The sequence below is a fragment of the Xenopus tropicalis genome, chromosome 1 (genome assembly GCF_000004195.4).
Source record: "Xenopus tropicalis strain Nigerian chromosome 1, UCB_Xtro_10.0, whole genome shotgun sequence".
Lineage (NCBI taxonomy): Eukaryota > Metazoa > Chordata > Amphibia > Anura > Pipidae > Xenopus > Xenopus tropicalis.
Genome location: NC_030677.2, coordinates 199,604,047 through 199,620,301, shown reverse-complemented (window position 1 = coordinate 199,620,301; position 16,255 = coordinate 199,604,047). Strand labels below are relative to the sequence as shown.

Genomic DNA, 16,255 nt, shown 5'->3' with positions numbered 1-16,255 from the left:
CCATTCTTCCCAACAGAGACATAAAAACAGTTCAGTAAACAGTTCAGGGTTTTGAGATGTCCCTTCTTCAGGGTTCTCACCTTCCAGGGTTATTTCCACGCTCTGGAACACTCAGGCTTCACACTAAGCCTTGCCGAGCCCTCTCAGCACTCATCCATTCGGTCAGCACTCCCTCTGCTTCCTGGCAGTGGCAGGTGGCACCCCTAGCTCCTCTGGGAGTTCCTCACACAGGCAGCCCTCCTGCTCTGTGCCCTGCTCTGAGAGTGACCTTCACTCAATCAGCATTCAATTCCAACTCCCTAAATCACACAACCCCTTTTATTGGCTGCTCACCTGCAGCCTAATCAGGCAGCTCCCTACAGCTGGCCAAATCAAACCTTAAAGGAGATTTACTCTAAAACAGCATTACCTGCTGTAAAACCGGGTATTTTACCTTGGGCCATTTGCATCCCACCTTAAATACTGGTGGAAATACACCAAATAATGACCTTTCCCATTGCATCTCTCACAATGTAGAGAGTGATATTTTAAAGGAGAAGGAAAGACATTTTGGCATTTTACTGCCAATAGATTTGCCACATTAGTGCCACCTAGAACACTATATTTATTCAGCAGAAAGCTTTACCATACCTGAGTAAACAGCCCTAGAAGCTCCCTTTGTTTCTTTAAGATAGCAGCTGCCATTTTAGCTTGATTTTCATAGCTTCCTGCTGCAGCTCTAGCTGTTGTTAGCTCAGATCACACATTCTGATAGGAGGGGGAGTGAGTTCTTATGAATTATTATGGAAGGGGGGAGTGAAGGGAGAGAACTGAGCAGACTCAAGCCCCAAACCTGAAGGAGCCCTAAAGGAGAGGAAGTCTGATACCGAAGAACATGTTTACACAAAATGAGACAAGAAATCCTGTTTCTTTTGATAGAGGACTCAGTGCAGCGTTTCTGTGAGTGCTTATGGCTGTATTTACATAGACCTTTCTGATAAAGCTTACTTAGTTTTTACCTTTCCTTCTCATTTAAGACAATTTGCAACTGGTCTTCATTTTTATCATTTGTATTTTTAATTATTTCCCTTTTTGTTCAAATACTCTCCAGTCTGGAATTTCAGCAGTTATCTGGTTGCTTGGGTTCAAATTACCAGGGAGTGGTGTGAATGAGAGACTGGTATATGAAAAGGAAATAGGCAACAAAAAGTAACAATAACAACAAAATTATAGTCTTGCGGAGCAAAAGTTTCATGGCTGCCGGGGTCAGTGACCCCCTTTTGAAAGTTGAAAAGAGCCAAAAGGAAAACTTTTTTCAAAAATGTAACTTTGAAAAATAAATAATAAAGGCCAAATAAAAAGTTGCTTAGAACTGACCACTCTATAAGATTCTAAAAGGTAACTTATAGTGATGAGTGAATCTGTCCCATTTTGCTTCGCCATAGAATTTGCGAAACGGCTAAAAATTAGCAAAACGCATTTTTGACGCGACTGTGCCCAATTTTGATGTGACCGCGCCTTTTTTGCTGCACCCGCGCCCTTTTTTTGATGTGACTGCGCCCTTTTTGACGTGCAACAAAAAAAAATTCTGTGCGACGAAATTTTTGTGAAACAATTCGCCAATGGCGGAAATTCGCTGCGAATCCATGCCTGGCGAAAACATTCGCTCATCACTAGTAACTTAAAGGTGAACCACCCATTTAATAGGTTAAAAAAGTGACTTGGAAGCCAACCTATATTTTCTACAGAGAAATCTATGAGCAATTGTAAGGATGGCCTTTGCTATTCCATTAACAGCTGGGGTGTTTGCTACAGAAACCCTACTATAGTTTATATAAATACCCTGCTGTGTAGCCCCGGGGGCAGCCATTCCTGCACTGGTACAGCTGGGGTGTTTGCTACAGAAACCCTACTATAGTTTATATAAATACCCCGCTGTGTAGCCCTGGGGGCAGCCATTCCTGCACTGGTACAGCTGGGGTGTTTGCTACAGAAACCCTACTATAGTTTATATAAATACCCTGCTGTGTAGCCCCGGGGGCAGCCATTCCTGCACTGGTACAGCTGGGGTGTTTGCTACAGAAACCCTACTATAGTTTATATAAATACCCCGCTGTGTAGCCCTGGGGGCAGCCATTCCTGCACTGGTACAGCTGGGGTGTTTGCTACAGAAACCCTACTATAGTTTATATAAATACCCTGCTGTGTAGCCCCGGGGGCAGCCATTCCTGCACTGGTACAGCTGGGGTGTTTGCTACAGAAACCCTACTATAGTTTATATAAATACCCCGCTGTGTAGCCCCGGGGGCAGCCGTTCCTGCACTGGTACAGCTGGGGTGTTTGCTACAGAAACCCTACTATAGTTTATATAAATACCCCGCTGTGTAGCCCCGGGGGCAGCCATTCCTGCACTGGTACAGCTGGGGTGTTTGCTACAGAAACCCTACTATAGTTTATATAAATACCCCGCTGTGTAGCCCCGGGGGCAGCCATTCCTGCACTGGTACAGCTGGGGTGTTTGCTACAGAAACCCTACTATAGTTTATATAAATACCCCGCTGTGTAGCCCCGGGGGCAGCCATTCCTGCACTGGTACAGCTGGGGTGTTTGCTACAGAAACCCTACTATAGTTTATATAAATACCCTGCTGTGTAGCCCGGGGGCAGCCATTCCTGCACTGGTACAGCTGGGGTGTTTGCTACAGAAACCCTACTATAGTTTATATAAATACCCCGCTGTGTAGCCCCGGGGGCAGCCATTCCTGCACTGGTACAGCTGGGGTGTTTGCTACAGAAACCCTACTATAGTTTATATAAATACCCCGCTGTGTAGCCCCGGGGGCAGCCATTCCTGCTCTGGTACAGCTGGGGTGTTTGCTACAGAAACCCTACTATAGTTTATATAAATACCCCACTGTGTAGCCCCGGGGGCAGCCATTCCTGCACTGGTACAGCTGGGGTGTTTGCTACAGAAACCCTACTATAGTTTATATAAATACCCTGCTGTGTAGCCCCGGGGGCAGCCATTCCTGCACTGGTACAGCTGGGGTGTTTGCTACAGAAACCCTACTATAGTTTATATAAATACCCTGCTGTGTAGCCCCGGGGGCAGCCATTCCTGCACTGGTACAGCTGGGGTGTTTGCTACAGAAACCCTACTATAGTTTATATAAATACCCTGCTGTGTAGCCCCGGGGGCAGCCATTCCTGCACTGGTACAGCTGGGGTGTTTGCTACAGAAACCCTACTATAGTTTATATAAATACCCTGCTGTGTAGCCCCGGGGGCAGCCATTCCTGCACTGGTACAGCTGGGGTGTTTGCTACAGAAACCCTACTATAGTTTATATAAATACCCCGCTGTGTAGCCCCGGGGGCAGCCATTCCTGCACTGGTACAGCTGGGGTGTTTGCTACAGAAACCCTACTATAGTTTATATAAATACCCCGCTGTGTAGCCCCGGGGGCAGCCATTCCTGCACTGGTACAGCTGGGGTGTTTGCTACAGAAACCCTACTATAGTTTATATAAATAAACCGCTGTGTAGCCCCGGGGGCAGCCATTCCTGCACTGGTACAGCTGGGGTGTTTGCTACAGAAACCCTACTATAGTTTATATAAATACCCCGCTGTGTAGCCCCGGGGGCAGCCATTCCTGCACTGGTACAGCTGGGGTGTTTGCTACAGAAACCCTACTATAGTTTATATAAATACCCCGCTGTGTAGCCCCGGGGGCAGCCATTCCTGCACTGGTACAGCTGGGGTGTTTGCTACAGAAACCCTACTATAGTTTATATAAATACCCCGCTGTGTAGCCCCGGGGGCAGCCATTCCTGGACTGGTACAGCTGGGGTGTTTGCTACAGAAACCCTACTATAGTTTATATAAATACCCCGCTGTGTAGCCCCGGGGGCAGCCATTCCTGCACTGGTACAGCTGGGGTGTTTGCTACAGAAACCCTACTATAGTTTATATAAATACCCCGCTGTGTAGCCCCGGGGGCAGCCATTCCTGCACTGGTACAGCTGGGGTGTTTGCTACAGAAACCCTACTATAGTTTATATAAATACCCCGCTGTGTAGCCCCGGGGGCAGCCATTCCTGGACTGGTACAGCTGGGGTGTTTGCTACAGAAACCCTACTATAGTTTATATAAATACCCTGCTGTGTAGCCCCGGGGGCAGCCATTCCTGCACTGGTACAGCTGGGGTGTTTGCTACAGAAACCCTACTATAGTTTACATAAATACCCCGCTGTGTAGCCCCGGGGGCAGCCATTCCTGCACTGGTACAGCTGGGGTGTTTGCTACAGAAACCCTACTATAGTTTATATAAATACCCCGCTGTGTAGCCCCGGGGGCAGCCATTCCTGCACTGGTACAGCTGGGGTGTTTGCTACAGAAACCCTACTATAGTTTATATAAATACCCCGCTGTGTAGCCCCGGGGGCAGCCATTCCTGCACTGGTACAACTGGGGTGTTTGCTACAGAAACCCACTATAGTTTATATAAATACCCCGCTGTGTAGCCCCGGGGGCAGCCATTCCTGCACCGGTACAGCTGGGGTGTTTGCTACAGAAACCCTACTATAGTTTATATAAATACCCCGCTGTGTAGCCCCGGGGGCAGCCATTCCTGCACTGGTACAGCTGGGGTGTTTGCTACAGAAACCCTACTATAGTTTATATAAATACCCCGCTGTGTAGCCCCGGGGGCAGCCATTCCTGCACTGGTACAGCTGGGGTGTTTGCTACAGAAACCCTACTATAGCTTATATAAATACCCCGCTGTGTAGCCCCGGGGGCATCCATTCCTGCACTGGTACAGCTGGGGTGTTTGCTACAGAAACCCTACTATAGTTTATATAAATACCCCGCTGTGTAGCCATGGGGGCAGCCATTCAAGCTGGAAGGAAGGAGAAAAGGCACAGGTTACATAGCAGATAACAGATAAGACACCATTGTATTCTACAGGGTTTATCTGTTAGCTGCTATATAACCTGTGCCTTTTCTTATTTTGAATGGCTGCCTCCATGGCTACACACCAGGGTTTATATAAACTCTAGTAATGTTTCTGAAGCAAACACAAAACTTTTACCAGTGCAGGGCAGCAGTACATTATAGTTTAATTTCTTTGAAATATATACATTTTTTGGTGGTACTGTTCCTTTAATAGTGAATATCCATTTACTGTAACTACTCATTTGTATTGGGAATAAGTGGTTATTGAGATTAGCAGGCTTGGGTCTGTAGGAATATTAATGCCGAGCAAGTCAATGCAAATGTATAGGGTGAGTATTGGGGGGTTGCCCTGAGCAAGCAGCGGCCTTGTAGCCTCTATAAGTCTGTAATTACATTTACCTACAGAATTCAACGCATCATTCGCCTCCCAAAACACACGTCCAGCCGGGCCCCTAATGCATTCATTGTTATATTAGCTGCCTAGAAAAATGTAATATTGCAAAATAATGAGAAATCTGTACAGCCTCCAGCAATAGAGATAGCTTTCGTTACTAGGTATTCTGGCCTTTTAGGAACATGCCTTCGAGGACACTTTCCAATCAAGCAAATACAATGGCTTGTCTAGTCTTACAAAGAACTGCCAATTAATTTAAAGCTACAGCTAATTTTGTTGTCCAACCAAGTATGCTTTACTGTTGGGACTAAACAAACAAATCTTTCCCCTCGATATGCCTACCTTGGGCGGGCAACATAGGCAGAGGGTGACTTTTTTGTTTGGGGAGGCTAAAGATGGGCCATACACAGACTGACCTAAAGCTAATGTGACTTAGCGGATTCGCTGCTGGTGTAAAAAATGAACCTCCAAACTACCTCTTGTGGTTCCCACTGACTCCCAGGGATACTGTGCAAAAGTGCGGGTGGGAGTGATTTTTTTTACCCTAAAATGCTTAGGATGTAATACATGCACTTCTATGGGGGATTCTCCATCCATTTGTGTTTGTGATCAGTTAGCTTAAATGTGTTGTAGTTTGTTTTATAGAGAGAGGCAGTGGGTACTGACACCTCAGGCACATTATATACAGTCACATGTAGTACAATACAACAACAAATATATAAGAGCACAGTTGGCTTTTTTTCAGGGAGAAATGGTTAATTTAGGACTGCAGCAAGGGGGATAGGGATATTATAGATGCTAGATGACAAAAAGCTGTTTAATTTCAGCTAGTGATTCAGTCTATAGCACATATACAGTATAGTACCTGCGGGATGAAATTTGCAGCAAAAGTTCAGAGTTGGTGAGGTTCTTAGGTATAGTTTACAGCCTGTAGATCCTTCTTATCAGTCTTCATTTCTGCAGTGCCTTCAGTTTGTAATATCTCCCGATACCTGCCTACATCTGTGCCTTGATTGGTCAATTATACTGTCTGTCAAGAGAGCTGTGCTCTGATTGGAGAAGAAGATCCAATCAGACCACAGCTGATTACAACAGAACCAGAGCTTGCAGGAAGGAGAAATGCATGGTTTCCCTGATGTTCAAGGTTCCAGATCAGTGCAGAAACTGAGTTTTTTTTTGTATTTTTTATTTTAAGGTGCCAAGCAGGTTAGGGGAGGCTTAGCCTCGGCCTATGGCAGGTGATATCATGCTAATGGGATTGCAGTCAAGGGGATAGGAAAAGTCTTAAGGATCCAAATCGGCAGCTGAAATCTGTCCGTGTAAGGCTACCTTTACACACTGTCTTTACACTTACACACAAAGCCCCTGTCTGAAAAGCAGACTTCCGATTGGATTGGCCAGTGCTTCAGACTGCAGCACCCAGGCAGGGGAAATGATTAGTTTAACAGTTCTTACTGTTGGCTTAACTAAAAGCTAGCAATGGCAAATGTGTTGTAAGGACATTTTGGAAATCCAAAAGCAAGAAAATCATCCAGTGTCAATAAGTCATCGTAGGATTAAACTAATGTTCTTAAGTTTCCCCAGGGGAATCCCAGTAGATGAAGGCTTATAACGAAGAAGATCAGCCCATTAGAATGTACCAATGAGAGAGATGCTGGAGCCTTTTGCAGAGCAGACACTGATCAGTGTGTGTCCAACATATAACCCCTGTATTGGGAGAGTTTGCATCAGATTAGCTGCAAAAGAGGCTTAGCTCCATAAGAAGCTCAAACAACATTCCATGTGATAAGGGTGAATAGAATCCCCAAGCTGCCCAGTCACCAGTGGTACCAACATTGTATTTTATCATCAACAGACTGGGCAATATTTCCCATAACCGTGAAACATTACCAACGTGCCGAGTTTCTCTAAGGAAACATAACCTTATGGAACTTTACGCTGAAGGCTGACGTCAGTACTAGAGGGTTTGGGGGATAACATTTCAATCATTACATGTTTTCCTTATTTGAGGTTAAGGCCAAAGGTTTGGTGGAATAATATACATACATACATACATACATACATACATACATACATACATAACGAATGTTGTGGGGCTTGGGGACCACTGATCACATTATACAGTGGGCCTATTGAGGATAAGGCAGTAAAAGTTTCCCATTGTTAGAGACTACATGTTTCAGACCACATGGTTCTTTCCTCTGGTGCCATTGCAGGAAGGAAGGACCCATTTGGGCCAAAACATGGAGTGCTATCCATCTCTAACAAAGGAAAAGATCGCACTGATTGGCTCTCTAGTGGATCCTCTGATGTTTCAAGCGGAAGAGATGAACCTACAAAAAAAATCCCAAAACTTCAAGCGTATTAGAAAGACCTATCAAAACTATCAAGACCTATCATTGATAATCAAACAGGCTTGATAGATATCTTCCACATTTTCAGCAATTTTTTTTCCTTTTTGGGCACAAATACTGCACATTATGTTTTGAGGTTCAGTTACAGCCCAAAGCCTTTCTGCTGATTAGTAATTAATTCACTCATAACATGGCAGATGGAGCCAAGATGGGGAGCTCCTGTTCACAACTTTGAAGGCCTGGATCTTTTTTATTGTTAAAAATATGCTGAACCTCTAGGCTGGTGTAGAAAGAGTTCAGTATATAAAAAAGGCTTTTATATTCATATTTCTTTTTAGGTTTTAGTTCTCCTTTAAAGGACAATGAAAGGTTAATATAAATTAAAAGTAAGTCTAAAGGCATTCTTTGTAAGTACTTACTGCATATCTAAATTCCCAGATCCCTGCTTGCTTCTCTGAGATATGGTGCTGGCAGCCTACAGCAGTGTGAAGCCTACAGTGACATCACTGAAATCTCTCTCCCCTTCCTGTAGGTGCCAGCGGCAGCCTTCCTATTCTCTGAGCATGTGTGTAACTTGATCCTGTCTCCTGTTCTGAGCTACACATGCCCACCAGCCAATCAGAAGTGGATCTGGCAGAGGGGAGGGGGGGAGGGGGGGAGGGAATAAAACACATGTGCAGTATGAAGCAAGGAGGGAAAGGAAGGGAGAATACCTTTTTAGAGATGGCTGCCTGTTCTAGAAAATGTGAAGTAAGTGTGACTGAGTAAATATGTGATTAGGTGAACCAAAAGTGTGGCGTTTTTACTAAACAATAGGAGGACTATGGGGCAGTATGCTTTTTATATTTTGACTTGCATTCTCCTTTAATGATAAAGTAATGGAAACACTAAGAAATAATTGTATGGTAATCCTCTTACATGACTTTCTTCTGTAAAGGTGTTTTTCTGTTTGCTGATGTCTCTCTACTGTACTGTTTGGCCACGTCTGAATAGTCGTTCACAACCCTTGGGGGGTGATTTACTAAAATGCTAACATTTCCCATTTTTTTTATTTTTTAAAATTCGAATAAATTCGTTCCCAAAAAATGTCTTAAATTTACTAAAAAGTCTGCATGAGAAAAGTAAAAAAAAAAAAAGTCTAGAAAATCCCAATTTTTCCGCCAAAAAAACAGCATCAATATCCAGAACCTTTAAAGTCTCAAAGCAAAAGAAGGATCCTCAAGGGAAGGATCCATTGACTTCTACAGGATCTCGGCAAGTTTTACCTTGCGATTTGGGATTTTTAGCTAATTGGACGCAGAGTAAATCTAAAATTCTAAAAATTCGAATCGGGAAAAAAAAAATCTAACAGTTAGTAAATGGCCCCCTTGGTATCTTGACCCGTACCAGTAAGGGTACCAGTAAGGGGCTTGAAGAAATCACAGAAAAGACATTAATTTACAGACAATACGTTTAACTTATGAGTTCTGTGTTCAGTGGTTTAGCCATACACTAGGCCAAGGTGGCCAGACTCTATCTGGTCGCGATCGACCGGACCATCGTGGAATGCGGAAGTGCGGTGTGAATGTGTACGTACGCGACGCAGCGTCCATATGCATTCACGCAGCACTTCCCCATCCCCGGCTTGATCGCGGTCCACCAGAAATCCACGGGGGATCGACTGGTGGACCGCGATCGACGTATTGGCCACCCCTGCACTAGGCCTTCTGGGCAATAGTGATTGGCGAAAAAATTTGGCAGGCATGGATTAGCAATGAATGCCCACGTTTCGCCATTGACGGATTTTTCCGCGAAACAGGCGACAAAAAGAATTGTCTCTTATCAAAAGAATTGTCTCTCGCGTCAAAGGAATTGTCACACGCCAAATAAAATTGTCTCTCGCGTCAAAAGAATTTTCGTGCATAAATTTTTTTTGGTGCGCAACATTTTCACCAATTCGAAAAAGTTTTGCCATTTCGTGAATCTTTTGAAAGATTAACAAATTTTTCACCGAAGCGAAATGGGACAGATCCACTCATCACTACTGGCCAATATTCCATTTCATTTCTTGTAAGCTCCATAAGTTTAAATTAATTGTGCACAGAATGGAGTGAGGTGTAGCCCTGAGTCATTACTGATTGGGGCTCTATAACTCTATAGTTTATCTAGTATAAATAAATCTAAAGCAACTGGACTTAAGTAATCATTGAAGACATTTCACTACTCATCCGAGCAGCTTCTTCAGTCCAACTGACTGGTATGGGAAGTCCTCAGCATATATGCTCTTCCACTAATCCAATCACAATGGCACTTTGTAAGCTGCTCGGATGAGTTGTGAAATGTCTTCAATGATTACTTAACAAGTCCAGTTGCTTTAGATTTATTTATACTAGATATACCATGACCTGGATGAATGAAAATCTTCATAGACAACTCTGAACTTGTGTGTACAGAGCCAAGAGCACATCTCATAAAGAACATTGCTTATAAAGGGCCCCTTTATGGAGGAGAATAAAATCAAAAAGTGCTAGCACAAGAGGAAAGTGAGCAGAAATGTACTTTACTAATCCACATATCGAACAAACAGAGCAACAAAACAACAGCCAATCAATGACGCCGCTGAAGCAGAAATAACGACGACGACAACACTCCCGGCAAGGCTGACAAGGAATCCCAGGCCGCCACCCACAATGATCTGAGCCAATTGCACCATGCAGGTAAGGGCCGCGCAGTCGATTCCTTTCCCTCGATTGTCTGACGGTGTCGGTGTCTTCCCATTGGGCTGCGTTTCCTGCTATAAATAAAACAGGGGGAACATTATAGCATTAACATGATAGGGTTTCTACTTAAATAAGTTTTCTGCCTTGAGGGCAGATTTATTATGCTGTGTAAAAAACGGCGAGAAAATATGTCACACATCCCCAGGCTTAGCCATGTTAGAAACAGCATAAAATCGGTGCAATATTTGCACGTTTTTTTTCTTCTGCCGGAACTTGCGTAAAATAATAGCGTAAAATCTGGCGTTTGGACGGCAAACTTCTCCATTTATTTTACACAGCTTTTTACACCGTTTTTTTGGCGAATTTTATTTTACACAGCATAATAGGCCCCCTAGGCTGGGTGTCAGAGAATGGGACAGACAGCAAAAAGGATCAACTAAAAATGGTGAAAAACATATTTAAAATACAATTTTTCCATCAAAGTTGTAAAGGCAAAGGATTTACACAATGACCAATGTCATACCCTATATTTTAAAGCTTTCCAGCAATGGCCTCTTTCAATATCAGAGATTTATGTCTAAATTATATACACAGGCACTTGTGTAGTGAAAATAAGAAATGCCAACATATAATTTTGTCCCAGAAAAATAAACCTTCAAAATACAATGTGTACAAATAGATATTTCCTCGCTCACTGATTACCGTCATTTTTGTTAATGTTCTGGTCTTAAGCGAAAACTTATTTCCCCATCAATATAAAGTACCTAAATTGGCCCATTATTGTGTTTGAGAAAGAACCCACTATGGCTTAAATTATACAATAATTGCAGAAACCGGTCACTTTAGATACGACCATAGTACAGTGTTATCTGTAATTCTTCTGAGATTCAGAGATATATTCTCTCTATAGTCAGAACCTCAAGTGTGTTCAACAGTAAATAATACATGGATACATTTATTTCATGGACTTGTTGTTGCTTTTGCTGCAAACATTCAACAACAACAACATGGTTTCCATTTGTATACTAAAAGAAAGCCAAGATCCTGAGCTTCTGTTATCCAATAAGCTGTGGACAATCCCTCCCCCTCCATGTTTCAGTGAGTAAACCCCACAGCTCCTTGCCACATATACCCAATCACAACACAAATACCAACAAAACACATCAATGACTATGAAGAACATGCTTCACAACACACATGAACACGGCAGTAAACACCTCGAGTTACACATCAACTCAACCACATTCATGCCTTAGATCTGACACTCTAAACACTCTCAAGCTGTCGAGGCTCTGTAGCTTTGGGTTTCTTGGTACCCTGTTCTGAATCCACCAAAGCATATTACTTGCAGTGCATTTGTGTTCTTTAGGGTGGTGGAATTATAGCTTGAACACTCAGAGGGGAAGGTTAGGGCTTTGCATTACAGTATATAGAGCAGGGATCCCCAACCTTTTATACCTGTCAGCCACATTTAAATGGAAAAAGAGTTGGGGAGCAACATAAGCATGGAAAAAGTACCTGGGGGTGCAAATAATTGGCTATTTCATAGCCCCTATGTGGACTGGCAGCCTATAGAAAACTCTGTTTGGCTTTACACTGGCTTTTTATGCAACCAAAAACTTGCCTCCCAACCAGAAATTCAAAAATGAGCACCTAATTTGAGGCCACTGGGAGCAACATCCAAAGGGTTATGGAGCAACATGTTGCCCCCCATGTTGGTTAGGGATCACTGATATAGAGTGAGCAGAAGAGATTGTGCCAGAAGAAGAAAGAACAAAGAACAGTGCTGCTGACCTTGGAGACAGAACATAAATAAAATAGTGATGATGATGAACCAGTGAAGACATCAGGGGAGAAAGGTATGGCTGGAAAAGCAGTTACTGGAAGGCAGCCAGGGATGTTGGGAGAAAAGGGGAGGAATGGCAGACCACATATATAAAGCTCTGATGTGCATTCCACCCTAAAACCCCACCCTAACAGCCCTAAGACCTTTATAAGGGAGTAAATAATTATTTCTCCCATATCTTTTACCCCAAGCATACAGTCCTGCAGACACACTGTGCAATCTTCTCACCATAACTGGTCCATGTGTTTGACTATAAGTCAGCACTTATATATATATATTGTCTATATCGGAAAATATTGTCTGATTATGTAGTGCAAAATGCACAAAGTGCAAAATAACAGACAGAACCCCATACTTTTCACACTACCCTGCACTGGAGGGCAGAGATCTGTCCCCCCCATCACACTGCCTGCATAGGTGCCCTCCCCCCTGGTCCCTAACTTACATGTCATTAACACACAAGTTAGGGAGTGGTGGCAGATGGAAGCTGCAATGAGGCCCTCCACTAACTGCCTGCCCGGCGGCACAGAGACACAGCTGCTTGTTCCTGTTTCAGCACAATAATGCCCCCATGCACAAAGCAAGGTCTGTACAGAATGGGTTTGCTGAGATGGGAGGGGAAGAACTGCACAGAAGCAGTCCTGAACCCAACGTCGGTGCCAAACCTCTACACTTGAATGGGAGCAAATCTCAGCAACAATGTTGTTCATTTAGTGGGAAACTTCCCAGAAGAGTGAAGGGTAAAGGCTGTTACAGCAAAGGAGCAAAGAGATATTGGAGTCCATGCATACTTTTGGCCCTGTAGTGTATTTATATAACTGTACCTGCAAATAGTTCATTTCCAGTTATGTTCTTTGAGATAGAGGCTTTATTTCTCTGTCTATTCTGGTTTAATGCAGTTTCCCCCTATTTCCTATTCCCATATGTAACTTTTTAACTTATGCGCATTTTTGTTCCATATTTACACTGAAGAATCTCTATATATTGAGTTTTTAAAGTTTGCTATATCAATAAAGACACCCATACACAGAGCCCCGGCATTATTCACTTAAGCGAATGGTCATCTCAGATTGATTTATTGTTGTGCTGCTGAAACGGAAAGGCACACTTGGTTGCAATAAATTCATGGATAAAACTCAATATCAGCACTTCAGGAAGCCTAAAAGCATTTTCCTTTCAGCAGGTGTAGCCCTGAACACTTCAATAAATACAAATTTAAAGAGTATTTTATATAGAAAATGAATTTCAACTTTGTCAAAGTGAATACATTCTTACTGTACACAAGAATTAGGAGCTGTGGGATTGAATGTACTGGCACTAAAGGCAGGTCAGTAAATTGCATTCAGCCTGTAGGGATGAAAAAATCAAGTCAGCCTATGCCACCCAAGGTCGTCAAATGAGCTAATCTTTCCCTCAGTATGCCCACCTTGGGTGGGAAACAGTTTGGCACTAGGGCCACATGACTGCATTACAATGAAGGGATACCAGTAGGAGTACCAGGAGCAAGGACTGCATCTCTTAGCCAATGTGGTCCTCAATCCAATGGAAAAATCAAGCGTGTCCGATGTACACCTGTAGAATGTTGGGCCAGATATTGTTCGAGGAAGGCCTGTCAGAGGGCCCTATACATGGGCAGATAATCTGCTTGTTCAGTCTAAAGGACTTGAATCAGCAGCTGAAATCTGCCCCCATGTATGGCCACCTTGAGGGTTAATTTTATCTTTGTCACACACAAATTTACATTGGTTGCCTGGAAACCCAGCTACTGGCACTCAGTAATGCAAGCAGGGAACAAAGCATTAATATCTAGTAAGTCACTCAAGGAAACACAATGTTTCGGGGTCATATCTGGCATGCCACCCAAATATGTTGTGTTTCCTTGAGTGACTTAATAAACATGAGGGACTGGTCATCTGCTTGCACTGCTCCGAGTGCCATTTCCTATTACAAGTATCGGACCCCTTATCCAGAAACCCATTATCCAGAAAGTTCCGAATTACGGAAAGGCCATCTGCCATAGACTCCATTATAAGCAAATAATTCACATTTTTAAAAATGGTTTCCTATTTCTCTCTAATAATAAAACAGTATCTTGTACTTGCTCCCAACTAAGATATAATTATTGGGGGCAGAACAGTCCTATTGGGTTTATTTAATGGTTAAATGATTCCCTTTTCTCTGTAATAATAAAACAGTACCTGTACTTGATCCCAACTAAGATATAATTACCCCTTATTGGGGCAGAACAGCCCTATTGGGTTTATTTAATGGTAAAATGATTCCCTTTTCTCTGTAATAATAAAACAGTACCTGTACTTGATCCCAACTAAGATATAATTACCCCTTATTAGGGCAGAACAGCCCTATTGGGTTTATTTAATGGTAAAATGATTCCCTTTTCTCTGTAATAATAAAACAGTACCTGTACTTGATCCCAACTAAGATATAATTACCCCTTATTGGGGGCAGAACAGCCCTATTGGGTTTATTTAATGGTTAAATGATTCCCTTTTCTCTGTAATAATAAAACAGTACCTGTACTTGATCCCAACTAAGATATAATTACCCCTTATTGTGGCAGAACAGCCCTATTGGGTTTATTTAATGGTTAAATGATTCCCTTTTCTCTGTAATAATAAAACAGTACCTGTACTTGATCCCAACTAAGATATAATTACCCCTTATTGGGGGCAGAACAGCCCTATTGGGTTTATTTCATGGTTAAATGATTCCCTTTTTTCTGTAATAATAAAACAGTACCTGTACTTGATCCCAACTAAGATATAATTACCCCTTATTGGGGGCAGAACAGCCCTATTGGGTTTATTTAATGGTTAAATGATTCATGTTTCTCTGTAATAATAAAACAGTACCTGTACTTGATCCCAACTAAGATATAATTACCCCTTATTGGGGGCAGAACAATCCTATTGGGTTTAATTACTGTTTAAATAATTTTATTAGCAAACTTAAGATAGGGGATCCAAATTACGGAAAGACCCCTTATCCAGAAAACCCCAGTTCCCAGGTATTCAGGATCATGGGTCCCATACCTGTACTGTGTTTCCTATCAGAAGTGATGGGCAGAAATAAAAAGTTATATTTGGGGCATAATCTGTACCCACCAACGTGAAACTCACCTCTTCTTCTCGGTGATACTCGGAAATCAGATTGAAGGGCACAGTGTACAAGGTACTTGACATTACCCCAAAAAGGGAGCAGAGGACTAGGGTGGAGTAAACATTGGGAAACAGCCCAATAAACCCAGTGCCCAATCCAAACAGAAGGTAGCCAAGGAAATATAGGCCTTTCAATCCGATATATGGAAGAAGTGCTTTCTGAATGTCTGTCAGAAGGGAAGAAAAGATTTCCACAACTTAGATTTGGTACTAAACTATCATCCATGTATATAATGTAATATTACTTTTTAAGAAATACATTTCAGCAATTTTTCAAATTTCTTTGGATAAAAAAACCTTGGAATTTGAAGCCAGTGAAGGATTTGGATCCATGAGCAATTTCTACTAGTGATGAGCGAATCTGTCCCGTTTCGCTTCGCTGGAAAATTTGTGAATCTTTCAAAAGATTTGCAAAACGGTGAAAAATTCACAAAACGGCGAAAATGTTGCGTGGCAAAAAAATTGTCGCCTGCGTATTCTTGCGATTATTCTTGGACGCGCAACTATTCTTGGACGCACAACTATTCTTGCGACTATTCTGGGACGCGCGACTATTTTTGCGACTATTCTTGGACGTGCGACTATTCTTGCGACTATTCTTGAACGCGCGACTATTGCGACTATTCTTGAACGCGCAACTATTCTTGAACACGCAACTATTCTTGTGACTATTCTTGAACGTGCAACTATTCTTGCGACTATTCTTGGACGCGCGACTATTTTTGCGACTATTCTTGGACGCGGGACTATTCTTGAACGCGCGACTATTCTTGAACGTGCGACTATTCTTGAACGCACGACTATTCTTGAACGCACGACTATTCTTGAACGCGCAACTATTCTTGAACG

At 42.7% G+C, this 16,255-nt stretch overlaps 1 protein-coding gene across 1 annotated transcript in view; it reads right to left on the bottom strand.

Moving 5' to 3' along the window:
• Positions 1–10,205: 10,205 nt before the first annotated feature.
• slc45a2 (solute carrier family 45 member 2) overlaps positions 10,206–16,255 on the bottom strand; it is a 42,162-nt gene continuing 36,112 nt past the window's right edge. The window contains exons 6-7 of the mRNA NM_001011335.1: positions 15,368–15,573; positions 10,206–10,455 (exon numbers count right to left, since the gene is read on the bottom strand). Of these exons, the coding sequence (NP_001011335.1) occupies positions 10,225–10,455; positions 15,368–15,573 (437 nt within the window). The 3' untranslated portion in view covers positions 10,206–10,224. The remainder of the gene's footprint in view (positions 10,456–15,367; positions 15,574–16,255) is intronic.